This window comes from Saccopteryx bilineata, chromosome 3, assembly GCF_036850765.1.
Source record: "Saccopteryx bilineata isolate mSacBil1 chromosome 3, mSacBil1_pri_phased_curated, whole genome shotgun sequence".
In the NCBI taxonomy this organism is placed as follows: domain Eukaryota; kingdom Metazoa; phylum Chordata; class Mammalia; order Chiroptera; family Emballonuridae; genus Saccopteryx; species Saccopteryx bilineata.
The window spans coordinates 41,506,454-41,532,845 of record NC_089492.1 but is presented as its reverse complement, the minus strand read 5'-3'; the positions used below and the strand labels follow the sequence as shown (position 1 = coordinate 41,532,845).

General features: G+C 37.1%; 1 protein-coding gene and 1 non-coding gene across 3 annotated transcripts; both read right to left on the bottom strand.

The window, feature by feature from the left end:
- Window positions 1-26,392, bottom strand: CFAP418 (cilia and flagella associated protein 418). Of its 2 annotated transcripts, XM_066266013.1 has the most exons (6): window positions 25,588-26,049; window positions 21,371-21,458; window positions 15,711-15,775; window positions 15,096-15,161; window positions 6,020-6,115; window positions 1-1,727 (listed from the first exon to the last, which is right to left on the bottom strand). In XM_066266013.1, the coding sequence occupies exons 1-6, from the start codon at window positions 25,740-25,742 to the stop codon at window positions 1,574-1,576; spliced, it is 624 nt and encodes a 207-aa protein (XP_066122110.1). In that variant the 5' UTR covers window positions 25,743-26,049; the 3' UTR covers window positions 1-1,573. The 2 variants fall into 2 exon arrangements, with proteins under 2 accessions (XP_066122110.1, XP_066122111.1); XM_066266014.1 differs by lacking the exon at window positions 6,020-6,115 and having other exon boundaries at window positions 25,588-26,392.
- On the bottom strand, window positions 26,238-26,319 carry TRNAS-AGA (transfer RNA serine (anticodon AGA)). Its single transcript has one exon. It is a non-coding gene; the product is annotated as a tRNA-Ser (tRNA).

Here is a 26,392-nt window from a genome sequence, read left to right as displayed (position 1 = left end):
TAAAGATGGAAGAGAGAGGGACAGACAGAAAGGAAGGGATAGAGAGAAGAAGCATCAATTCTTTATTGTGGTATCTTAGTTTTTCATTGATTGCTTTCTCCTATATGCCTTGACCAGGGGGCTACAGCCGAACCAGTGATCCCTTGTTCAAGCCAGCGACCTTGGGCTCAAGCCAGTGAGCATGGGGCTATGTATATGATCCCACGCTCAAGCCAGTGACCCTATGCTCAAGCTGGCAACCTCTGGGCTTTGAACTTGGGTCCTCAGCATCCCAGGCCAATGCTCTATCCACTGCGTCATCGCCTGGTAAGGTGGAGTAAAACATTTTTATTGAAAGGTAAGATCTATAAACATATTCTTAACAAAAATGTAAGTATCTGCCACCAGCAGATTTGTTCTGTTATAATGCTAGACTTACTAGAGTTAAGTGTTACACATGTGCAAATGTGTCATGGCTAAGAAAAGGATTTGCTTAAGTGTATATGTATTTGTGTATGTGTATATGTGTGTGTGTATGTGTGTATATATATGTGTGTGTATATATATAAATGGATATTTGCTAAAATTACAAGTGAAATAACTTTTGATATCTAACTGAACAAGGGGAGGAGAAATAAGCTAAATCCCATAATACATACTTATCATTATTGCACATATCACTTTAGATTGGTGAGGTAAGATTAGATATATGCAGTGTATTTATTTACAATATACTTGTACTCATGAAAACTGCTTAGTCACTACTTACATGGTTTCTGCCACACCTAAATTATGATCTTTCACAGTAACAGCTCTGACTGGACGAGGTGATGTATATACCCCTCAGTGACCTCTCTGTACTGGCTGATTGATCTCCTTTAAATGCTATAAATGAGAAATGTATATGCTAAGTATATTAGCAGTCAGTAATACTGTAGTTGCTAATGGACAGCTATAATTTGGTATAAAACTCCTTAATTAAATTTCTGTTACACAGGAGTTAGGCTGGCAAAGAAGAATTGGGATAACTTGTTACCTTACTTACTACAAGGTAAAATGTCCACTATGAAAAAGAAATAATTCCAAAATGTTAGATAAAGCACATTATCTTCTTAAGTCCATTTAGTCTTTGAAAACTAATATAGTCATTAAAAAAAACTGGACTTTTTCCAAAGGGCATGATACTGCTATATATACCTTTACCTAAATAATATGATGATTAAATGGAGACTGCTGTCATGGATGCATTTGTTTGTGAAAAATCTGCATTCTTTTTTTTTTAAGTGAGAGGGGAGATAGTGAGACAAACTCTCACCTGTACCCCAACTAGGATCCACCCCGCAACCTGTGTGATACTCAATCATCTGAGCTATTTTTAGTGCCTGAGGCTGATGATCCAAAGAATTATCCTCAGTGCTTGGGGCTGACGCTCAAACCAATCCACCACTGGCTGTGGTAGTGAAAGAGGGAGAGAAGGGGGAGAGAAGCAGATGGTCGCTTCTCTGTGCCCTGACCGGGAACTGAACCAAGGATGTCCATATGCTGAGCGATGCTCTATCCACTAAGCCATCCAGCCAGCCAAAAGTCTGCATTCTTAATGTTTACCACAAACCCAACGCAGCTGATGATCGCTCTGAAGGTCAGTCAGTTCTTCAATAGTTCTCCAGCTACACTGGCAGGCATATGCTCGTGCTCCTTTCTTCTTTACCAACTTTGTTTTTAATTTGTGGAATTCTGGCATGTTGTTCCTATTATTAAAACATGAATGTTTTAGAATAGTGGCTTTGTCAGTGCTTAATGACTTAAAATTAAGTTCTAATTGCATTAATTTCCTATCTTTACGACACCCAGAACATCAAACAAATCTTAGTTTCCCTCATACAAAAAAACAGAAGATATGCTTTGTGTTCTTTCTGATGATATTGCTTTCGTAATGAGTACTTTTTAATAGTAAGTCTCTAGGTCTATTTGTTAAGGCTGTTTAGAACTCAATGACCTAAAAAGCTGAAGAATTATTGATTTGTCTTATCAGAGATGGTATATGATATGAGAATAGAGTGAAAAGGATGGTAGTTCATGTCCTACCCCAGATACTCATTACATCATATTCTAAAGCCTACAATGTGGCAAATGGAGGGGATATAACAGGCATAAAAATAATAGGCTTCTGATGGGTTAACGATAGAAATTTTTCATGTATATAGAAAAAGTGCCTGTTATTTCTATGTCTTGAACTTACATATCTTTCATTTTTTAATGATGTTATTTACTTTTATAGTATCAGCAACAAAATAAATGCCTATCCTACATTAAATGACAATAATGTTAAAATAAATCAGTGGGAAGGACCATCATGAAAAGTGATAACCATCTGACTTGATGCAATTATAAAAAATGACTAGAGCAGTTAATTAAGTTTAACTACTTAAAAGGCAATTATGATTTTCATGATAATTCATGTCCTAGATTTATGTAACTATTCCACAGAAGAAGAAAAATGAAAAAATTCAAAATGAAATGATAAAAAATGCAAAGTAAAACGATGAAATACAGTATAAACATTTAAAAATGAGATATAGTCCTGTCTTTGATTTTTATGTCACTGCGATAGAAGGCAGGCTGCAAAGTGCCCTCTGGTGGCCGATGGACACTACACTCAGTACTGTATTGTACAAAATCCAGGCATAATTTAGAAGTTTAGAACCTAACAAAACCAGAGAGATTTTCCAGATCAGTTGTTTGATTTCAGAAAACTGAGACTTTGATGAGCTAAGTGATTTAGCTAAAGTTTGTAGGGAGTCAGGAGAAGAAATGAATCACCTAAGTTTTATCAGAGAAAAAAATCCACAAAACTAAATGTGTTCAATGAAAAACTAAATGATAAAGAAAAAAATGTTCTTTATGCAATATGCAATATATATTGACAAATTTAACATCTGATACCTGATTGAATCCTTAATTAGAGATTTCAGGAGTAGGAATAATGAAAGCCAGAAAACTAAGACACTTCAAATGCTTTTTAAGAAGAACATATTTTAAAAGCTCAGAAAAAAATAATTTCCTTATTTCCCATACAGAAAATGATTTAATAGAAAAATAAAAACACTTTATTCAGCCATTATGGCACAATGATAAATTATAGATTATGCTTTTTAGAAAGTTCTGGAGTTTCACTCACTTATAAAAAAAGGACCAAATAAACAACTGTACACTGTTTCTTTGTATAACCAATGTTCAGAATGATTCTACTAAAAATAAATGGCTCTCCATGTTCTGCTGGGCATTCCATGGCACTCTGCAAACCTTTTAACTTGCTTTTGGTTACCACTTTCTCCTGAATTCCCTTAGTGACTATTGCCTGTCCTCCTCAAGTGTTTCATCTACCCTCCGTTCCTTTACTTTTAGCAGATCGCATCCTCACTCACAAAGCCAGACCATCAGATGTGAAAAAACTTCCATCTCCTAGCTTTCCCCATGAATGCAACGAATATCTTACCTCCTTCCACCCAAAGAGATCCTTATTTCTTTCCCACTGGAGTATTATAACATCTTTCAATAATCCCCATGATTCTAAACTGGCCTGGTTCCCATACATTCAAACTCTATTCATATCTCTCCCCTGATTAAAAGCTTTAGTGATTATCCACTGTCTAAAAAAATTAATCCAGACTGCTCTATTGCTTTCCTGGCTCTGCTCTTTTTGATCTCTCTTTCCTACTATCATTTACTCTTTCCATCTCCTGTCCTTGTATCCACATGTGGCTATACCTGTGTCTTTAAAAATACCCCCTAAGCCCTGGCCAGTTAGTTTTGTGGTAGAGTGTTGGCCCAGCATGTGGAAGTCCTGGGTTCGATTCCCAGTCAGGGCACACAGGAGTAGTGCCCATCTGCTTATCCACCTCCTCCCCCCTCTGTTTCTCTCTCTCTCTTCCCTTCCCACAGCCATGGCTAGAATAGTTTGAGCGAAGTTAGCCCTAGGCACTGAGGATGGCTCCATGGCCTTGGCCTCAGGCACTAAAAATAGCTTGGTTGCTGAGCAATGAAGCTATGGCCCAGTCAGGCAAAGCATCGCCTGGTAGGTCCTTGCTAGGTGGGTCCCGGTTGGGTGCATGAGGAAGTCTGTTCCTGCTTCCTCCCTGCCTCACTTAATTAAAAAAAAATACCCCCTAAATAATACCAGTGTCTATCTTGTTTGCTAGGCAAACTCCAAATTATTCTTTAAGACTCTGAGGCTTTTCCTGATACCTCAGGGTGAAGTGTATCCACCTGTCCTTTGATATTTTCTTTTAACCTATCTCCACTATCATAGTTATCACATGGTGTCACTCCCTTCAAACTGCATTACTTGAGCATAGAAATTGGGTTCTACTCATTTTGTGAGCCCAGTATCTAAAAATGCCACAGACTAGGTGCTATATAATGTCTGTTTGATAAGGAAACACTAATAAACTCTACAATGATTGGCAGTGCCTGTGCCTGACTCTGTGAAAAAATAAAGCTTCTCTTCCTCATGAATAAATCAAACAAAACCAGGCTGCCACAGATCTACAGTAAACCAACTGACATTCCTGAGAACTCTAAGACACTGTAAGTTCCTCAAATACCAACTAAACCACCAAAAAGCTTACTTGATGCCTATGTTCACTCCAGTTTTAATGTTACATGCATTCTATTATCCTATACTAGTTTTATAAAAATTGATGGTTCATCTTGCTGACATATGGGGATTACTAATAAATAATTAGATTAACTAGAAGATAGTATCTTGCAGAGGCTTTAGACAAGCCAGAAAAATATAAAACAGATATAAAATTAAAAGTTAACTTTTCAACTATAGGATTAAAAATAGGCTAACCTGACCTGGGATTTTGGAACTACACTAGGCTTTATTTGGATTGAAGACTGTGAAACCTCTTAAATTATAATTTTCCCATGTATTTGTACATTTCAATTGTGTATGAGTGTGTATATGTGTGTGTGTGTAAAGAGGATTCAAAATTTCCAAAAGATTTTCAAAGCAATTTCTGATGTGAAAAAGTTTAAAAACTATTAAATTAGAAGAAACTCCTAGGGATTTACATGAGAATGACTGTGGGAAGAGGTGTGGAAGACTCACACTTTTCTTTATGCTAGTAGAGAGTGCTACAATATATTCTGATTACTTGCATCTGAAAATATTATCTTTGTCTAGGCACAGGTTAGGGGCCAAAAAATGCAATTTTTAACTAAATTTTTATTTAAAAATGTAAATATACAGTTTAAGTACATTTTTATAACTTATGACATCATAAAAATATTAGGTATCAGTAGTGTATAAAAATGTATAAAATGCAAAAGAACGAGTAAGACTATCCTGACCACAAGGAGGGAGGCAGACATATATCAACCTAAGACTTTCAATCTTATCTTACACAACAGACACAAAGTGCTGTGGACACACAAGAAAGGATGAATTTACTTCCAAGTTGAGAATGGTAAGGGGTTCATGGAAGATACATAATGAATTGTACCCCGAGGGGCAGGGAGGGTTGAGGCAGATATACTGAGAAGGTGTCCCAGAAGGTGGAGAGCTTGCACAAAGTCATGGGGAATGGTAGTACTGAGTAAAATCTTGTGAAGGTGAAAAGTACATTGTGGAAAGACAAAACTGAATGGCAGAAACAGCTGGATCATGGAGGGGCTTGGATGCAATACTAAGAAATTTGGGCATGATTCTGTAAGCAGAAGGGTTTTGGGTAGAAGAATGGCATACTCTCAGTTATTCTTTAATTCTCAGTAAGGAAGAGATGGTCTAAAAGGAGAAATTGCAGGCAGAAAAGTCAGTGAAAAGGCTGTATCTATCTATACTCTTGTCTAGAAGTACCATGTCCTTACTCAGGCTGATAGTAGACAGATGAAAAAGAAGGAGATGGATGAGAGAAATATTGAAGAGGTAGAGGCCACACAATCTGACCAAGTCCACCAAGAGACATTATAGTGAAATAAGAAATATAAAGTTATACTTGCTATATTTTTACAGTGAAATTCTTTAGAAGCATACCTGAAAAACAGATAATCGCATGATTTGTCCCACATATAGTCATCGTAACTTACTACCCAGAAATCACATGCTATACAACGCAGATGGTCACACACTCTGTTCAGAGAAAAAGAAGTGTATATTAAAGATAATTGGTATTTTTAAATATAGAAATATGATTTATTCATAGGATATACTATGTATTACAAATTACTGAGTAAACAACAAAAAAAGTAAATATTAAACTGATGATAAACTTTTATACTAATGGATGGATTATATACCTAAACTTTCAGGTTAAATTTCTACACAGACCTATTTCACTAAGATCTTACACACTGATACATATATGCATACATGTACACTGTACAGATAACAAAGAAACAAAATGGAACATCTTCATATTTGAGATCTAAATTTAATCTATAAATTCCCTCAATACCTTTTATTTATATAATTTCAATTTAATTACTATGAAACACTATTGTATGAGGACTCTTAAGCCTGCTATTTTGTTTAGAGATATTAATAAAATTATATTCCAAAAATTCAAAGGCAGTTGATTTCATTTTAACAAGCATAGTAAATATAGCATTTCATAATTTAAAAAAAATCTGTTCTTGGTTTTTAAAATAAAAGTGAGTATAATTCTCTGTTGCTTTAATTATAATATGATAAGGACATAAATATAATTTTACATAGAAAATAACATTACTAATAAAGCATTTGCACTTAATAATAATAATTAAAAAAAAACAATGGATATGTAGATCTTTTAGTTCCATGGTTTTCAAATTGTGCCTGAGAAAGATCTTCACTTAAGCCAGCTTTTTTAAGTGCTTCCTTTCCTTTTGAAATTTTCAAGGATGCCTTTGCCTTTATCACAGATTTTGCCACATAATTTTGAAATAAATCCGTCTCCCCCTTAAGCTACTTAAATCCTGGGACAGTATCTTATTTGGTTCTGTTTCCCTAGCACAGGGGTCAGGAACCTATGGCTCGCAAGCCAGATGTGGCTCTTTTTTTTTTGTATTTTTATGAAGCTGGAAATGGGGAGGCAGTCAGACAGACTCCCACATGCACCCGACCGGGATCCACCCGGCATGCCCACCAGGGGGCGATGCTCTGCCCATCTGGGGTGCTGCTCTGTCGCAATCAGAGTCATTCTAGCACCTGAGGCAGAGGCCATGGAGCCATCCTCAGCGCAGGGGCCAACTTTGCTCCAATGGAGCCTTGGCTGCAGGAGGGGAAGAGAGAGACAGAGAGGAAGGAGAGGAGAAGGGATGAAGAAGCAGGTGGGCACTTCTCTTGTGTGCCCTGGCCGGGAATCGAACCCAGGACTCCTGAACGCCAGGCTGACACTCTACCACTGAGCCAACCGGCCAGGGCCCAGATGTGGCTCTTTTGATGGCTGCATCTGGCTCGCAGACAAATCTTTAATAAAAAAAATAATAATGTTAAAAATATAAAACATTCTCATGTATTACAATCCATTCATTTCCTACCGCTCATGTTCATGGTTGCAGGTGGCTGGAGCCAATCACAGCTGTCTTCTGGGACAACGCCAAACTTTTATTGGATAATGCGTAATGTACACGGGTCGTTATATGGCTTTCATAGAATTACATTTTAAAATATGTGGTGTTCATAGCTCTCTCAGCCAAAAAGGTTCCCGACCCCTGCCCTAGCAGTTGGCATTAACGCAGTCATTCACTTATTTAAAAAATACAGGTTAAGGAAACACAGTTATGGGTATGTGAAACAGAGTTTTTTGTATAATTATTAATTATTGTATTATTTTCCATATGAATAACTGTAAACCTACTTTTGCCCTATCCTGTATTTATTGAAAGCCTCCTATGTGCTACTGAGATTTTTGTCCTTATAGAGACTATATCGTAATGAGAAAAGAAATAAACAATACTCATCACAATATTAGAAGGTAAAATAATGATTCAAATGAAATACGTCGAGTAGGGAGAATACAATTGAAAGTATAAGGAGAGAGTGGTCTGCAAAGGCCTCTCTGAGAACATGTATTTGAGCAGCTTAAACGGAAGTGGTAGCTGGTAAAAGAAGTGGGCTTAGGAGAAAGTTTAAGAAGGGAGGGAAAAGTGCATGTCTTTATGCTGATGGCAATAACGCAGTGAAGAGCAAAACATTGATGATGCAGGAAAGAGGGCAGAACTTCTAGAATTGTGCTTAGCACATAATGGGTAATTAGTGAATACCAGAAGAATTCAAATGCCAAGCAATTCTCAAAACCTGTATACTACATAGTGACTTTAGGAGTAAAATGATAATATATGACAACTTTTGTGAATTGCTGCTGCAAACAATTTGATTTGTGTAATAATGTGATTTACTTTAAAGAATATATATATATTTGGTCATCTAAAAATTAAAAGGAAATAAGAGTTTTTAAGATACCAAAAACAAATAGAGTGGAAGGAAACATTTTCAGCACATGGTCTAATACGTATATTATACAAAAGAGTATTTACAAATGACAACAAATAAAGAAAAAGCTTAAAAATTATTCAATTTCACTAACACAAGTATTATAGAATAGTAGTTAACATTTTAGATTCTGAACAGATTGTCTAGGAGGTTCAACTAATTATTCTATTTACTAGCTGTGTAACTGTAGTCAAGTAACTCAGCTTCTCTGGGATACAGTTTCCCTGTAGGTAAAATGGGGATACTAAAAATTTTAAATATCTCTTAGAATTAGTACGAGTTAATGTTGGTAAAGTGCTTATAAGAGTACCTGGCACATAGTGTTTGTGAAAAGGTAAAATATAACAAATAATTAAAATTCAAAGGAACAACAAAATAAAATTTTAACCAATTTAAGTTAGTAAAAAATAGCCTCTCAGACATTTCTGGTGACTATGTGAACTGCTTTAACCTTTGCGATTATTTTAAAGTTAAAATTATCCCTAGCTATGGTACTAGCAATCCCAGTTTGGAAAAGCTATGGTATATAAATAAGAGCACCAATATAAACATGTATCTTAAGAATTTCCACTGCAATATTGTTGAAGTGGCAAAAAAACAAGATATCACTTAGATACCTACCAAAAAGGGAAAAGACTGAATAACATGCAAGATATTTATACTATGGAATAATAGGCAGCAGATGAATGAGCATTTATCTACTGTCCTAGATAAGGTAAGAACATGGAGGGTAATATACTAGGTAGCCCACACTGCTTGTCTCAAGAATGGTGGGAACAGAGGGGAAGGAAGGACATTATCATCTTTTTCTTTATACACCTTTCAAGTCTGTTTTTATTATTTTCAATAATAATACAATATTTCTGCAATTAAAGATAAAATAAAACCCATACTTAGATATTTTTCACTTATTTCTCTTAAAATTCAAATACGGTAACTTCAGAACTGCAAATCTTTTTTGGCCTACAGTTTCCTTTGAGAATAAATGCTTTCTATTCTTAATGTTATTATTAATCATAACAATAACCAAACAAGTTGCATAAACAATTCTATTTCTTCTTCTTTTCTTTTTTTTTTTTTGAGAGAGGCAGGAAGAGAGAGAGAGGAACATCGAGCTGCTTCTGTGTGCGCCCTGACCTGGGAATGGAACCGGCAACCTCCGTGTTCCTGGACAACACTCCAACCAACTGAGTTATCTGGCCAAGGCCTAATTTGTTTCTTTTTTTTTAAAGATTTTATTTATTCATTATAGAGAGGGGAGAGAGAGAGAGAAGGGGGAGGAGCAAGAAGCATCAACTCCCATATGTGCCTTGACCAGGCAAGCCCAGGGTTTTGAACCGGCAACCTCAGCGTTTCCAGGTTGATGCTTTATCCACTGCGCCACCACAGGTCAGGCCTAATTTGTTTCTTTTAGAGACAGAGAGAGGAAGGGAGTGAGAAGGGAGGGAGAAGGGGGAGGGGAAGGAAGAGAGAGGGGATGGGTAAGGGAAGCATTCATTTGTTGTTCCACTCAGTCATGCTTCATTGGTTGCTTTCAGTGTGTGCCCTGACTGATTGAGCTAACTGGCCAGGGCTATATTTTCTTAAAAACTGTTAGTAATTTATGAAGTTGTATTTGTACATATGAAATGCAACACAATTATATTCATACACATTTGATTTAAATTTTGAATGTACAAGTCAGGAAATAGAAAATGATGTTCCCAAAGCTGCCATAACTTGCTTTCTTATGCATATGTAGTTTATTACATGACTGTACAGAGTGTTAACTTTAATGCCTTAATACATAAGTGCAATTGGGCTGAATTATTGCTGTTGTGGGAACCATAATTTTGAATTTCCTGACGTTTTGTATGTGTAAAATCTCAACCATAATGTTAAATACAGCTTTTTAATTTAATTTAAAATTTAGTAGTTTATTCAAATCTATTCACACCACCACATTTTCCTACAAACACTGTCCTTTGAGAAAAATAAAACTAACTTGCAGCTAAGAAATCATTCTGCTGCTACGATTCAGTCTGTTAGATCATAATTAGTACCAGTCTATGGAATAATCCAGTCTTGCAAGTAGTTTAAAAAATAATTAGGAGTAAAATTCTATTTGGCTTGAAAATAACGCTTTGGTTTTATCTGTACCTTATTAATGCGACCACACTTCCTGCTACTACTCTTTATCCTTTCCACCAACCGGGTAAAAGACTCAAATCTTAACACTCTAAATCATTGAGTATTACTCCCGAACCAGAAGTCTACCCAGAAATCAAACAAATAAAACACATGGAAAATAGGCAGAATAGACTCAGTTTCATTATGCCTTGAGCATGTAAATCAGTATTTATTTTCAGAGCTTAAAAATATTTCTCTTTCATAACAATGTACAACTATAGCATATCTAAAATAAGTCATGATCCCAATGAAAAATAAACTATCAGGGTTCTTTCTCTAAAATATGGAGGAACTAGAATATGAAGGTGTTACCAACAGCTTTGTCCCTTTGTCCAGCCAATAAATAAAGTCTATTATTTATTTATTTTTTTGAAAGAGAGAGACAGACAGACAGAAAGGGAGAGAGATGAGAAGCATCAATTCTTCATTGCAGCATCTTAGTTGTTCATTTATTGACTGGGGGGGCTCCAGCTGATCCAATGACCCCTTGCTCAAGCTAGCAACCTTGGGTTTCAAGCCAGCGACCATGGGGTCATGACTATGATCCCAGGCTCAAGTTGGTAACCCTATGCTTAAGCCAGTGAGCCTGCGGTCAAGCTGGTGACCTCGGGGTTTTGAACATGGGTTTTAAGCCTCCCAGGCTGACATTTTATCCACTGTGCCACAGCTTAGTCAGGCAATATGAAAATCTTTGTTGAAGATATTAATACCCCAAAACTGCTCAAAGTAGTAGTAGCCTTATGTCCAGACCCTGTGGTTCTCAATTAAACTCTGTCAGATCTACACAGTAGATTAGGGAGTTTTGATGTTTGGACAGCTGGAAAATAATAGCAGCTGTAGTAGCAAAAACAGTGAAGATCTTCCCTTCTTACAAAAGTATACATGGCCTTCTACAAACTGGTTTACTAGAAAGCAAAATGAAGCAGAAATCAAGTTACACATTTGAGTTCTTACTTATAGATAATACTTAATATGACCTTACACAAGGAACATTGCTTGGGGATCATTGTTAAGGTTCTCCCATAGTCATTTAATTCATTGAATTTTGTCAATTCTAGATTCTAAATAGCTCCAATGTGACACCTTTTCTCTACAGCCACTGCCACCACTCGGATCACAGCTACCATTACATCTCTTTCCTGGACCACTGTAACTACTGCCTGCTGGCTGGTCTCCCTGGGTCCTCTCCTGTTTTGCCCCTCCACTTTCCAATCCATTTTCTATTGAGCGCCAAAATAACTTTCTTTAGAAACAGAAATAAGATTAGGTGACACCCTCTGCTAAAAACCAACCAAAACACCAACCAACCACCCACCCACCCACCAATGGCTTTCACTACATATATGACAAACTTTCTCTAAAATCTTCTAGAGGACTATGGGACCACAAACCAAATGTCCCTCAACTACCTCTCCAGCCCCATCAGGAGCCATTCCTTCCCCCATTCTCTATGGCAGGGGTCCCCAAACTTTTAATATAGGGGGCCAGTTCACTGTCCTACAGACCGTTGGAGGGCTGGACTATAAAAAAAAAACTATGAACAAATCCCTATGCACACTGCACATATCTTATTTTAAAGTAAAAAAACAAAACGGGAACAAGTACAATATTTAAAATAAAGAACAAGTAAATTTAAATCAACAAACTGACCAGTATTTCAATGGGAACTATGCTCCTCTCACTGACCACCAATGACAGAGGTGCCCCTTCCGGAAGTGTGGCAGGGGCCGGATAAATGGCCTGAGGGGGCTGCATGCGGGCTGTAGTTTGGGGACCCTTGCTCTATGGTCTAGCTCACTGGGTTGTCCTCTGCTCCTTCAACACTCCTTCCCAGCTTACAGATAAATTTAACCTGGTGTACTCTCTGGCTCCAATAGTCCCCTCTTAACTCCTACTAATTTTTCATACTGTAGTCTGATTTAATGTTACTTGCTGAGGGAAGCATTTTTTAACCTTCACCTTAGATAATTGGGGTGCCAATTATCTAAGCTTATAGTATTCTGTACTTTCCCTCACATTACATATTATGTGAAAATTAAACACTTATTGGTAGAATTATCTGTTTAAAGTCTCTCTGCTCATCTAGACTGAAAGCTCATTGAATGCAAGGAACTGTCCATTTACTTGTACACCATGATGTATTCACTCAAAACCTAAGACCTGAAAAGCAGGTAGTTAATTAACATGTGTTTGATGAGTTTAACACCAGTGCCTCAATTTCTTCATTTATAAAATGGGATTAAAAATTCTTGCTCTAATTGCAACTTTTTTTTTCCCTGTGGAGTGGGTAAACCACTATGCATATATAAAAAGTGCTCTGGATAGTATAAAGTCCTTTACACATAAGATGTTTTACATGCACATACATGAACAGGTATGTGCTTCTCTTTCCGTGGGTGCTGATCTGTGGCACAAAAACGGTGACTGACAACTAGCATCTTTGTAATGGGTAAGGAAGAAAAGATCTGTAAATATAAATATATATTTACTTGTGCATAAAAATGCAAATAGTCTGTTTTCTGCTCCTGTGTAGAAGGTAGGAATGAGGTTTGATGGGTTTGCCATTTTGGATCAATATTATGCGCAGGACCCACAAGATATATACATATATAAAAAGCAAACTGTTCTTTTGCCTACTGAAATTCTATCCAGAATAGGTTCTACATTAGAACCAAACCAAAGGACATGGAAACAATCAAAGTATCCCTTGATAAAGGATTGGATAAAGAAGATGTGGTACATCTGTACAATGGAATATTACTCAGCCATAAGAATTGATAACATAGTGCCATTTATGACAACATGGATGGAGCTTGAGAACATTTTACTGAGTGAAATAAGTAAATCAGAAGAAACTAAGATCTATATGATTTCACACATAGGTGGGATATAAAACTGAGGCTTATGTATGACAAAAGTAAAGTGGTCACCAGGGGGAGGGGAATATGAGGCTGAGGGCAGGGTGTAATGAGGGACAAAATATATGGTGACGGAGAATAATTTGACTTTGGCTGATGGATATACAACATAATGAACAGTTCAAATGCTATAGAAATGTTTACCTGAAACCTATGTCCTCTTATTGGTCAATGTCATCTTTTAAATGTAATTTTTTAAATAAAATTTTTAAAAAAAAGGACAAAAAAGAAAATCATAATGAAATGTTTACTTTTTAGAAGAAAACAAAATTTATTGTCATAAAGACCATTTTTAAAATCAGAAGACACTGGTCAGCAAACATTGCTACATATTTCCTGAGATAAAATGGAAAGGTAAAAGCAGAATATAGGATTCCTGCTGCTGAAATATAATAATTTCCTTGGAAACGGAAATAATTTAGATGAGTTTCACTGAGTTGACACAGGTAAGTCAGAATCGATAAAAACCAGGCTATATTTTTCTCTAACGGCAGTCTGTACCTTTAACTTTTTGTGTAGACACTCATCACCAAATGATTATGTAAGTACTCTCAATTATTATTTACAACCTGTATAAGTAGGCAGCACCCCAGTGGACTGCTATTAGCCTGTCTACTGCCTGGTGTTACTGATGCAGGCTTCCCCAGACTCCCAACTTCCCTCGGGTCCTACAGTCTCTTTCCCCAGGGTTCCTAGGCTTAGTCAACAAGACCACAACGCTCCAACAATATATTTTCAGAATCTACATCTACTATATATTTAATATTATAGTTATTTCTCCTGAAATGTGGTCAACATACAATAATATATCTTAGTCTTCTCTTTCTTAACAAAAATTAAGTTTTATAAATGACAAAAATATAATAATCGAAGTAATTAGGCCTCTGCAAAGATAGAACCAAAGTAATAGGACAGTAGAAAGATTTGCTTAAAACCATTCTGTCTTCCCAATATTTGACAATGATAATGGAATATGCTAGGAATATGAGGCTTGGGTTAGGTGGCATCATGATCATACGACTGCCTTAAGTGAGACAATGAGTAAAGGAAGCAAAGGGGAAGAAATAAAGAAAGGAGGACGTCTACCTTCTAAATATGTAAAATTAAGTGACTATGAGAACTTTCTGGGTACTTGAGACCCACAGCTTCTCATGCTGACAATGTGGGCAACGTGTCACATAGCTGCCTGGCTGCATTGCTTCGCCTCTCTTACCAACTGGCTTCCACTGCCAAGAGGAGAAAATGGCAAAGCAGAACTCACTCTCCTGGTGTCCAGTGGAAACCACACGGGGACTGGAGTGGTCCAGCCACTTAAAGTGGGGCTCAGAAAAAGATATCAACACAATTAACAACACAAACCCAACATCACAGCATTTAACAGCTATCACTCAAGAATAACAAAGATTTCAGTAAAGTGCTCTAGGATTGGCTAATAAAATATACTTCTCATTATGAAACAGACTAATGACAAGATATGAACTATGTTTTAATAGCAGGTTATCAATCTAGAAAACGTAATAAGAAAGTACAGTACATTTCTGATATCCTACCTCCGTGAAGTGGTTGTTCCAATACCACATGGAGCAGTGCTTCCCCCGAGGTACACAGGGCTGCAGCTAGACATGTTCAACAGATGGGAGAAGACGAAAATTCCAACAAAAAAGAAATATGAGAAGTTAATTTAACCTTGTTGACTCTATGGTCTTATAATCAAATTGTGTACTTTTCTGAACAAGCCAACTGCTTTAAAGAGGAAGTCTTTATTTCGAGATCACTGCTTTATTGGATATAACCTGTATATTCAGGAACACTCAAGGAGTTAAAATGAGTCACAGAAAAAAGTGTTTGCCAAATAATGTAAGGGACAAAGTAAATACTGAAGAATATAACAGAACATTAATTTTGAGAAACTGTTCACACTTTTTTTTTTCACATGGCAGAAAATTATTTACAATAGCAATAAGCCCCCATTCAAGTTTCTTTACACTAAGGGGTCACAGACCATAAGAACATGGAAGACACTGCTATTGGTCTTTCTCCGGAAAGCCAACCAGTGCTTTGTTGTTCAATGTCACTATTGTTTAAATGGTAATAAAATCTACTAGACTATGCTCATAGTGTTTGCTCACTAGTGTGTATAATTTACCAAAGCAATCTCAACTTACCTTTTACCAAGGACTTGAATGGAAGCTCTGACAGATGTGTTACCTGAAGATTTAGATTTTAATTTCTGTTAAAAAAACAAAACAATAAAAGGCCAAGAGTAACTTAGATAATTGTAACATGAAAACTAATATTCTTTTTTTATAACAGGAATGTTTTTAAATGACTTAAATAAAAAAATGTGTATCCTTTTAAAGTTTCTGAAATAAAACTGATCAAAACCTTTTCCTTAAAGGCAAAGGGAAGTAGACCTCCCTGAGGAATTTACAAATTACTTTGCTAACTTTTAGTCTAGGAAATTGATATACTGTCATTATTAGCATGCTAAGATTTAGAGTCACTTTATAATTCTTCAATTAATACTAGAGTAAAATGATTTAATACGAAGGACCTTCTATTTAAAACTTCATCCTGAAAAAATTCAATTGAGGAGGAAAAAAACCCTCAGACCCCTTTTTAAAGTCCATAAATGGTACTCACCTGAACTAAAAATAAACTAACCGAACTCCTGGATAACTTCAGGAATATTAATTTTGATTAAATGGAAAGGTATAAACCAATAGGCAATTGAGGAAAATGAAGTACTACCCAGTCAAAACCATACAGTAGTTCCTATATGGTTATATAACATCATCATTAGCAGGCATTTATTAAGTGTTAACTGGTATATGGTACCAAACAACATAAACCAACCTACATACTAGGACCACCGCCAAGGAGAGGAAGTGAGATGGAGAAAATGCAATTTAAACTATGCAGAGACATGCCTGCATTTTATCTAGTAGGTGAGGAAATTTAATGGAGGCAAAAATATTTCAATTTACTATTTCTCTTAACTTTTTTTTATCTGATGTTAAACAGAAATGGAAAAATTTGGGGTGCACATTTCAAAACTAATAATGTGCATGAGTCTCTCTGATTTACAGAATATGTTTCATGTACCATCCAGATTCATGCTTATAACTCAAAGCTGGCATACTGGGATGTTTACTGTTGTCTCTGGGCTTTTTTCGTGTGCATCTAAGAGCAGTTCAGAAACACAAAATGGTTGAGCAGTCGGGCTCTACTCTCAAGAGCATGATCTGGTCTCTGCGGATAAGATGAGTATGAACCAGTTATTCAGACACCTCTTTTTCTCATTCAATCAATGTTTTGCATTAATCTGCTCTCTTTCAGAAGTTTATTTGAGTTGCTTTCTCCCTTGCAGAGTGAAAAATTGGATAACTAAAAAAAAAGGAGCATAGAGAAGTACATAAAAGTTTACTTTTTCATGATTGTAAAAGTTACTTTTATTTCAGATTTGTATATCTTAAAGCGAAGCCAGGGAAATATTTCCTTCTGCTTCTGAACTGCCCTATACTGAAGAAATATTGCCTCACATCCAGATGCACATCCTGTAAAAATGAATAATAAATTGTTGAGATAATCAATGAATCACAAGAAAATCATGTAGTTCCCTCCTCTACTATTAATTAAACCAACCTTGCTATTTGGCATTTTATAATACACTGTTGTTCGCACAGCATTCAACACCATTCCTATTGGGTTAACATGTTAATCACAGGCCATCAACTTATTAATTTACCTCAGATGAATTAAAAATGTTAAATTTAGAGAAATAAAAATCTTAAAATCTATACTAGTCATTTTATTTTTCGTCTGGTTGACACAAATGTAAGTGGCCCATACCCATATCCATATCCACTTTGTAATTTGCGCTGGGTGGCCCCAAGCAGGGCATAGGCAGTGGCTGACCTTGAACCTCCTGGGAGGTCCCAGAGCCAGTGCACCTGGTAGACAGAATTAGACCAATCCAGATTACAACCCTACCAACTCCACAAGCAATATACTCAAGGGGTGTAACTGGTGAGCACCAAAGCCCCATGAAAGCAAGTCCTGCCCTGCAGAAGTTACTTCTGGACAGCAGCTCCTCTGCTGCAGTTGCAGCCAGTCCTCAAAGCTGACTGGCCTGGCGGAGCGGGGGGTGGGGTGGGTGGAGGATCAATTCCTCCCAGTGATGCCAAGCTCAACTATAAGAGGACAATGCACAGAGCCCACACAGGGGCTCATCTGGAGTGCCTAGCTTCAGTGACCGGAGAAGCTGTGCCACTGGGCCTACAAGACACCTACTACACAATGGACACTCTACAAAGTCTGGGAGACAAAAGCAGCTCTACCTAATACATAGACACAAACACAGGAATGCAGAGACAAAGAAACATGTCCTAAATAAAAGGAGAAATCTCCAAAAAAAGAACTAAAAAAGGAGGTAAGCAATCTACCTGACAAAAAGTTCAAAACACTGGTTGTAAGGATGTTCAAGGACCTTAGTGAGAAATTCAACAACATTTGCATCACGAGGGTGCCAAAAGGCACAGAAAGAGAAAGCAAGAAATTTAAAACCCATTTAAAAAAATGACAGGAAACTTACCTACCCTGATAAAGGAAATGGATATACATGTCCAGGAAAACAGAGTCTCAAACATGATGAACCCAAAGAGGTCCACACCAATACACATCATAATTAAAATGCAGAAGGTTAAAGACAAAGAGTATCTTAACAGCAGCAGGAGAAAAGCAGTTTGTTACCTACAACGGAACTCCCATAAGACTGTCAGCTGATTTCTCAACAGAAACACTGCAGACCAGAAGAGAGTGACAAATATTTAATGTGATGAAATAAAAGGACCTATAATCAAGATTACTCTACCCAACAAAGCTATCATTTAGAATTGAAGAACAGATAAAGAGCTTTCCAGACAAGAAAAAGCTAAAGGAGTTCATCATCATCAAACCAGTATTACAGTTGTCCCTCACCATATCATGGTCCACTTTTTGCAGTCTCACTGTATCACAGATTTTTAAATTTTATATATCTAATTTTGGATCATGGATTTTTTGCTATATTGCAAGATTTTTCAGTATATAGATATTTTTATGTATTATTTTAATCATTTTTACAGTAAAATAAGCATTTTCTAGCCTAAAAATTTAAAAATATAAAAAATATTAATTAAAATATATTAAAAGAATATTAATTCAAAATAAAATACTGTAATGCTCTCCTTGGCTAAGCAGTACATTCATCTCATCGTCATCACCTTCATCGATCGTCATCAGTACTGCATAGCTAATTCCTCATCATCTTCACCATTCAAGTTGTAGTATATTCACTGGTGAGTACCCATACAGAATTTTATGTGTTGTTAAAATTACATAGGTTTAAGAGTGTAAAAAGTGTTTAAGAGCGCATAGGAAGTATTTAAAAAGTGTGAGAAAGGTTAATAACAGTGTGGGAAAGGTTTATAGGAGTGTGGGGTTTATAAAGCCTTAAAAATATATAAATAATAAAATAAATATAAGGTAGCTATTTTGCAGATTTTCGCCTATTGTGGGGGTTCTGGAACCTAACCTCCACGATAGACAAGGGACCACTGTATGAAATGTTAAAGGGTCTTCTTCTTTTTTTTTTGAGAGGAGAGGAGATGGTGAGACAGACTCCTGCATGTACCCGGACTGGGATCCACCCAGCAACCCCTGTCTAAGGCCAATGCTCAAATCAACCGAGCTATCCTCAGTGCCTGAAGCTGACACTTGGACCAAGTGAGCTATCCTGTCTATGCCCAACCACGCTTGAACCAAGTGAGCCACTGGCTGGGAGAGGGGAAGAGAGAAAGAAGGGGGAGAGGGAAAAAGAGATGATAAGCAGATGGTTGCTTCTCATATGTGCCCTGACTGAGGGTCAGAACCAGGACGTGTGCATGCTGGGCCAACATTCTACCACTGAGCCAGCTGGCCAGGGCTGAGGGCCTTCTTTAAAAAGAAAAAAAAAAAACTCTAAAAAATATGAACATTAAAAAGGCAATAAATATATATTTATCAACAATTAAATCTAAAAAACAAAATAAATGAACAAGCAGAACTGATACAAACTGAGAACATTTTGATGGTTGCCAGATGGGAGGGACTTGGGAGGAATGCGTAAAAAGGGTGAAGGGATTAAGAAACACAAACTGGGTCATGGGGATGTAAAGTACAGCGTCGGGAAAACAATCAATAATATTTTAATAACTAGGCCCTAGCCGGTTGGCTCAGCAGTAGAGCGTCGGCCTGGCGTGCGGGGGACTTGGGTTTGATTCTCGGCCAGGGCACATAGGAGAAGTGCCCATTTGCTTCTCCACGCCCCCCACCCCCCTCTGTCTCTCTCTTCCCCTCCCGCAACCAAGGCTCCATTGGAGCAAAGATGGCCCGGGCGCTGGGGATGGCTCCTTGGCCTCTGCCCCAGGCGCTAGAGTGGCTCTGGTCGTGGCAGAGCGAAGCCCGGGAGGGGCAGAGCATCGCCCCTGGTGGGCGTGCCGGGTGGATCCCGGTCGGGCGCATGTGGGAGTCTGTCTGACTGTCTCTCCCCCTTTCCAGCTTCAGAAAAATACAAAAAAAAAAAGAAAAAAAGAAAAAAAAATATTTTAATAACTATATATGATGTTAGATGGGTATGAGACATATCAGGATGATGACTTAGTAAGTTATATAATGTCTAATCACTGGGTTGTACACCTGAAATGAATATAATATTATATGTCAACTGTAACTGAAAAATAAAAAAATCTCTTGGTATTTTTTTAGTTTTTCAATTTTTTTTCTTTGTGGTACTTGTAATTTAAACATTCATTGGTCTCTTTCTTTAAAATCTAACAAATATATTTGGCAACTACCAAAATGGTAATAATTAAAGTATATAAATTCTCATACACTGATGGTAAGAAGAATATAAATGATATAGCACTTTGGCAATAGGTAAATAAACTGACAATGAGCACACCTTATAACCTAGCAATTCCTCTTCGAGGTTTTTACATCCTAGAGAAACTTCTGTACATGGTAAGAAGAATGCAAAGACAGCTGATGAGGCATTGTTTCTAAGAGCAACAACTGGGCATAATTTAAATGCCCATCACCAGGGAAGTGGATAAATAAATTGTGGTGGAATTATATATAACAAGCTATTACACATCAACAAAAATTGTCTATAGTTACACAGATATGTAATAAAAGAATAAAAGTATAAATAAGAAGGATAGTGGTTACTTCTGGGAAGAAAGACAATAGAGTAGGATTTGGAGAGTATTATTACTATAGCTATAATTTTTATTTAAAAAAAAATCCAGAAAAGCAAATAATGGCAAAACATTAATATATGTTCAGTAAGAATGGTATATATGTGGCTTTTATATTATTTTATGAGCTTTTCAAAACATTGATATAGATACATAAGCATTTAACATATTAATAATTTACTCATGGATCATGTGATAACAGTCATGGCATTGCATCTGAGATGCTAAGCACAGTCCTATATGAAAGCTGTTTGTTTCAGTCTTTCAGAAAAGCATTCTCTAGGTAACCAGCTTCAACTATGAGTTGACTGTTGTTCTAACAGCTTATCTAATTTCATATTCTTGCTCAGAAATGAATAGCAAACATATACTGAGAATTTCTAATAATTTATTTCTTCTATAACTCTAAGCAGAATTTATTTAGATGACAGTATTTATCAGAATGCAAAGGAGTATAAATACTTATGCATTTTATGGGTTTTCAGACTATTCTAAACATGCCTTAAATAATGAAAAAAATTACTGCATATTTATAACACTTGACTTACAAAGGACTTTTTATCAAAGCTGGGCTCTTCAAATATTTCACTAATAAGACCGTCAAGATCATCTTCTTTTTTAAATCTTTCTGTTGATCTGAAAAACAAAACAGCTAAAGCTTAAGAGAATAGAAAGTCAGCCAGTAACAAAAGTTTTATTTAAATAAAATCTATTTTTAGAGTTGATATCAGAAGAACAAATGTAAAATCAGTAAGTTTTTTCCTGCTATGGACATAGCCCAAGTTTGTTGAGACAAAAATATAGGCTGTCAGTTACAAACTTACATACTTTATAAAATACATTTAAAGCTATGTATACATCATCTTCAAGAGAAAGTGGGGCATGTACTTTGAAAATGTCAACCACTTAAAGAATATAAAATATATACAATTGTAATGAGAACCTGAAAATTACACACAAAGAAATTTTAATTAGTCATTCTAATTTTTTCCCTAAGGGTTTCACTGCAAGTGAAACAGATCTTTTCAGTAGAGGAGTCAAAGGTTATATTATCAAATGATTAAAAAAAAAAAAGCAATATTTATTTGGCAGAATGTTTAGAATGTTTCAACTACCTTTCTACTCTCTCTAGGTTAAGCAATAACAGGATTGATATAAACTGTTACTGCATGGAACTTAATAGCTAACATTTACTGAATATTTAGTATATAATGAAGAAACAGGGACTGAGAGATTCAGACACTCATTCAAGGTCATACAAATAGTGGAGAGGCTTGGAATTAAATCTAGGACAATCTGTATACCTAACACTAAGCAAAACAAACTCTTTAGAGTTTGTATGTTACAGATGGTGTACATCAACCTCATAACTTCATTGGGCAATTAGATTATTTTAGAAGACAGGTTTTTTAGTCAAACTCCAATTTTAGAAACATATTTACTCTAAAAAATTCTAAGCATTAGGACTATAGGCCTTCTTTGTTATTGTTTGTGGTAAGATAATTAATCTGATGTAAGGAAATGCAGACTGCTGCCCAACAGTGAATGCCTGATTCCTTTTTTCTATTTATTTCCAAGCTTTGCCTCTGCAGTTGTTCCCTAACTTTTATCCTTAATGTTTGCTGCTCTGTACTGGCTTCTTCTCTTGATTTATAAATAGGCTTAAGACTTTGCTCTTCAAAGAAACACTCCAAAAAACCCCAATAAAACCCTCTTGAAGGTGCCACTCTCTCTAACCTACTACTGAGGAGAAGTCTATATCCATTATTTCTACTTCCTTAGAAGTATATTGGATTCAGCATCAGCTAGTGATCTGGATGAGGGTTTCTCAATCTTAGAACTGACATTGAGGGCCATACAGTTCTTTGCTGTGTGTGTGGGAGACAGAGAGTGCTGGGCTATCGTTCATTATAGGATGTTTTACAGTGTCCCTGACTTCTACACATTAGATGCCAATAGCACACCCTTCCCCAGTTGTGACAATCAAAAATGTCAAGAAACTACAAAATGCCTCTTGATTGGTAAAATCATTACTGGTTGAGGATTACTAATCTAGCTTAAAAGATTTAACCTCTCTGAACCTCAAACATTTTATCTGTAAAAAGGAGATCTAGACAACTATTTAAAACTTCTTTCACGTGTAATTTCTATTCACTATACTTAATGGCCTTTCTCAGTTCCAATTCTTTTTAATCTTTCAGAAGCATCTAACATTATTGGGTACCAATTCCTTGAATGTCCTTTATGACAGCAGGTTCCTAAAATTTCCTCTTGAAATTCTCTCTTCCTTTGGTTTTTATGATATGCTCCCTGGGTTCTGCTCTCTCACTCAATTTCACAATTTCAAGAATCAGATGCATTCACATCCTACCAACCTAACCAGTGCTGTTAGGGATCCAAACTGTGAGCTTATGTAAAATTCTGGTCTGTTATTAGATCACACAATTTCATGATGCCTATGTTTGCCTATGCTGTGCTACAGAAATGAAAAAAGAAATGTTTCATTGAGAAATCATACAAATGTTCAAGGACAGTGTAATATATTTTCATTTTTTTGGTCTTTTGATGCTGCAATAATCTTAATCAAAGGTTAATATGTATATATATTTATTAGTTCTTCCCCTAACTTTGCTTCTTATAATCTAATCTTCATTTAAGATAGTTTCTGTCAAAAATAAAAGGTATATTCTAAATAAAAGAAATATAAACACTTGAAACCCAGAATTAAATGTGAAAGGTATATATAAAAGCTTAAATCTTGATCTACAATGTCCTGGTAAAACTGAAAATATGAGCTTGATCAAATAACTCTTTTTCTGACTTGGTTTGTTCAATGAAATGGGAATGAGAGTATTCACCTCATATGTTTGTGGAGGCTAAATGAAATAACATCTATAAAGCACTCAGCATATAGAAAGGACTCAATAAATATTGGCTATTATTACAGCTATGGAGGTTAGGATATTATCTGTACATATTCCCATCTGTATTACCCTGAACCACTTTATTACTATTGCAGTTTAACCTGCCTCCCTCAGTCTTTTTACATTCTTTTTATCTTTTTGAACACTTAAAAAATTGTATGTTTTGACCACTTGTTCCTGGTATCCAGATGTAGCATGATTATTTATTTTATTATTTTCAAAGCTATCATTTTAAGAGACAATTTCAGTACTTTAAGTCATATAAGAAAAAGATACAGTCTACATCACTATACAACTGATAGGTAGTCTCCTGTAAATCAATTCATAATATAAATCGGTTCCTAATTTTTAAAGACGAATTTTGGCCCAGGACAAAATTTTAATGTTTCACATTAAATGCCAGGTAGGGATTGTATTTGACTAGGTTTAGGGCCTTTGCTGCTGTTGCATAATTTACCTTTACAACTAGATTGCCAAATAAAAACTTTTAACACATGACAACAGTAATGGTCTGCTACAGCTTTTATAAATGTATTACTGAAAAATCTGATGTAGTAAGGTGGGATGCGGTGCTAGAAGCATTATGGATGGATTTTAGTAGTACAATAACAGACTAGAGTGAGAGGCATAATAGGACCTGCGTTTGAGAGGGCATCCACCTTAGCAACCCTTTCCATTTTAAGAAGCCTGATGCAAGACATTCTACCCTTATATGCACATTAGTTCAGACAAACAGGGTCCGGAAGGCTCTTTAATAAATTCTCTCCATTCCCTAAAGGAAAGAAAAAAATAAAAGAAATCACAAGGTAACATTGCTGTGGGATAGGAACAGTAAATGTGCTGGGAATGAGTACATAAGAACGTCCAGCATTCAAGATAATAATGTACAAATTGATGAGTGATATTTGTATAAACATCCAATCAAATGAGCGTTAGCCTATCAAAGCAGTCACTTTAGTTGGCTCTACATTTATTTTTTAGAATGCTGCCATGTTACCTAATTTTTAGAATTTGTATCTTAACTTTAGAATCTTTTCAATATATTTAACTGCTAAGGGTAAATTTCCGTAAACAATTAAGTGTCATTAGAGGTAAGTCTGGTAAATTCGGTAACAAGTTGAGTAATAATGCTTTTGGGAAATCACACACATGCACACCAAAACAATACGACAGATGCAGCCATAAATTAACAAGAATGCTTTTCTTGGATTGGTCCAAGGCTCTGTAATTTCGCAAGCGTTTCCAAGCGATTCCAGCAAGTTAGTGCAGAGGCTTCCCAAGGCATTATTTTGAAGGACAATTCTCTTTTTGACGCAAAAATTTATTTTTGGGAGGGGGGAAATGAGAAGGAGAAGGAAGTCTTCTTATTCTATAAAACCACTAATAAATTCGAAAGGCAGCTTTTCGGATCGAAACCCAAAAGAGAAGAAATTTTCCCAAATTCTCCGAGCTAAAGTAAAACAAAAAGCAGCTAATGACAACAGAACGGTATGATTTTTTCCTCCCAACAACTGGTCCTAGGATTAGTCTGCTTGGGGAATAGTCAGAGGCTCAGGCTCCGTGTGCCGGAACCTCCCCGGGGAATGAGAACCACTCCTGGGCTCAGGAGAGGGCACGCCTCTTTCTCCACCCCCAGCAGGACCCCTGGGCTCTGCCAGGGTGAGGCCGCGGGCTCCCGGAGGCGGGCCCAGGGGCGGAGTCGGGCCTTGGTGAGAGGTGCCAGGGAGTGTGTGCGGCCCCAGGGATGGGGCACTGAGACGAACAGAAAGAAGAGCTGGAGAGGCGGCTTTAGGGCTTGGAGCAGGTTTTATCAGAAGAGCCCACCCTTCCCACCCATTAACCTGAGATTCTCTTTCTTCTTGGCTCCGTTCTGGTCGTTGCTGAGGATGCCGCTGCCGCAGCCTTTGGGCCGCTCAGCCAAGCCCAGACTCTCTGGGTCTAGTCTGCAAAATTTGGACTCAACCTCATCCAAAAGCTCATCCAACTCCTTCGCCATCTTGAACGGCTACGTCTTCCCCGCTTGCGTCGCGGCAGCGCCCGGTGGTTTCCAGGGGCAACGCGACGAGCCGCAGCGCGCACCCTCAACCGCTCCCACACCTACGCATGCGCGCGTCGCTCGGAGGGGCCCCAGGCGTCGGGAGGGGTGGGCGCTTGACGCGCTGGCGCAGAAGTAGATGTTGGGTGGGCGAGGTTTGACCGCCCAGGGCTTCCTGCTGAGGGAGAGTAACGAGCCGTGCGTTCGGCGCGACCTTGTAGTGATTGATTTTCTGTAACTCGGTCCAGGCTGTTGGGCGCTTTTGGGTTTCATCTCCCTCTCCTGGACCCAGGTTGTCACTACAGTCACACTACTCGCAAGCTCCTTCATCCGCTCCTCTTCTGGGAATATTGAGTCCCTGTTTTATTTCAGCCATTCGTAAAGGCCTTTAATTGTCTGTGGAAAAATGAAGAACTCTCCAAAACGAAAAGTATTCCTAGCAAAAGGTTGGCTTCCCGTAGTCGGCAGGATTCGAACCTGCGCGGGGAGACCCCAATGGATTTCTAGTCCATCGCCTTAACCACTCGGCCACGACTACTGTTGGTGCTAGCTTTACCAGTAAGATGTATATGGAATGTATATATAGGTGTTCGCCACCTTTTTTTTGCATA

Bases quoted from the DNA above. Each gene is read 5' to 3' on its own strand.
- CFAP418 (XM_066266013.1), bottom strand. From the start codon at position 25,742: ATGGCGAAGGAGTTGGATGAGCTTTTGGATGAGGTTGAGTCCAAATTT. The intron at 21,459-25,587 runs GTTAATGGGTGG...TTTGTTTTTCAG, and splicing joins AAGAAGAAAGAGAATCTCAG to ATCAACAGAAAGATTTAAAA. The intron at 15,776-21,370 runs GTAAGTCAAGTG...TTTTTTTAACAG, and splicing joins GCTTTGATAAAAAGTCCTTT to AAATTAAAATCTAAATCTTC.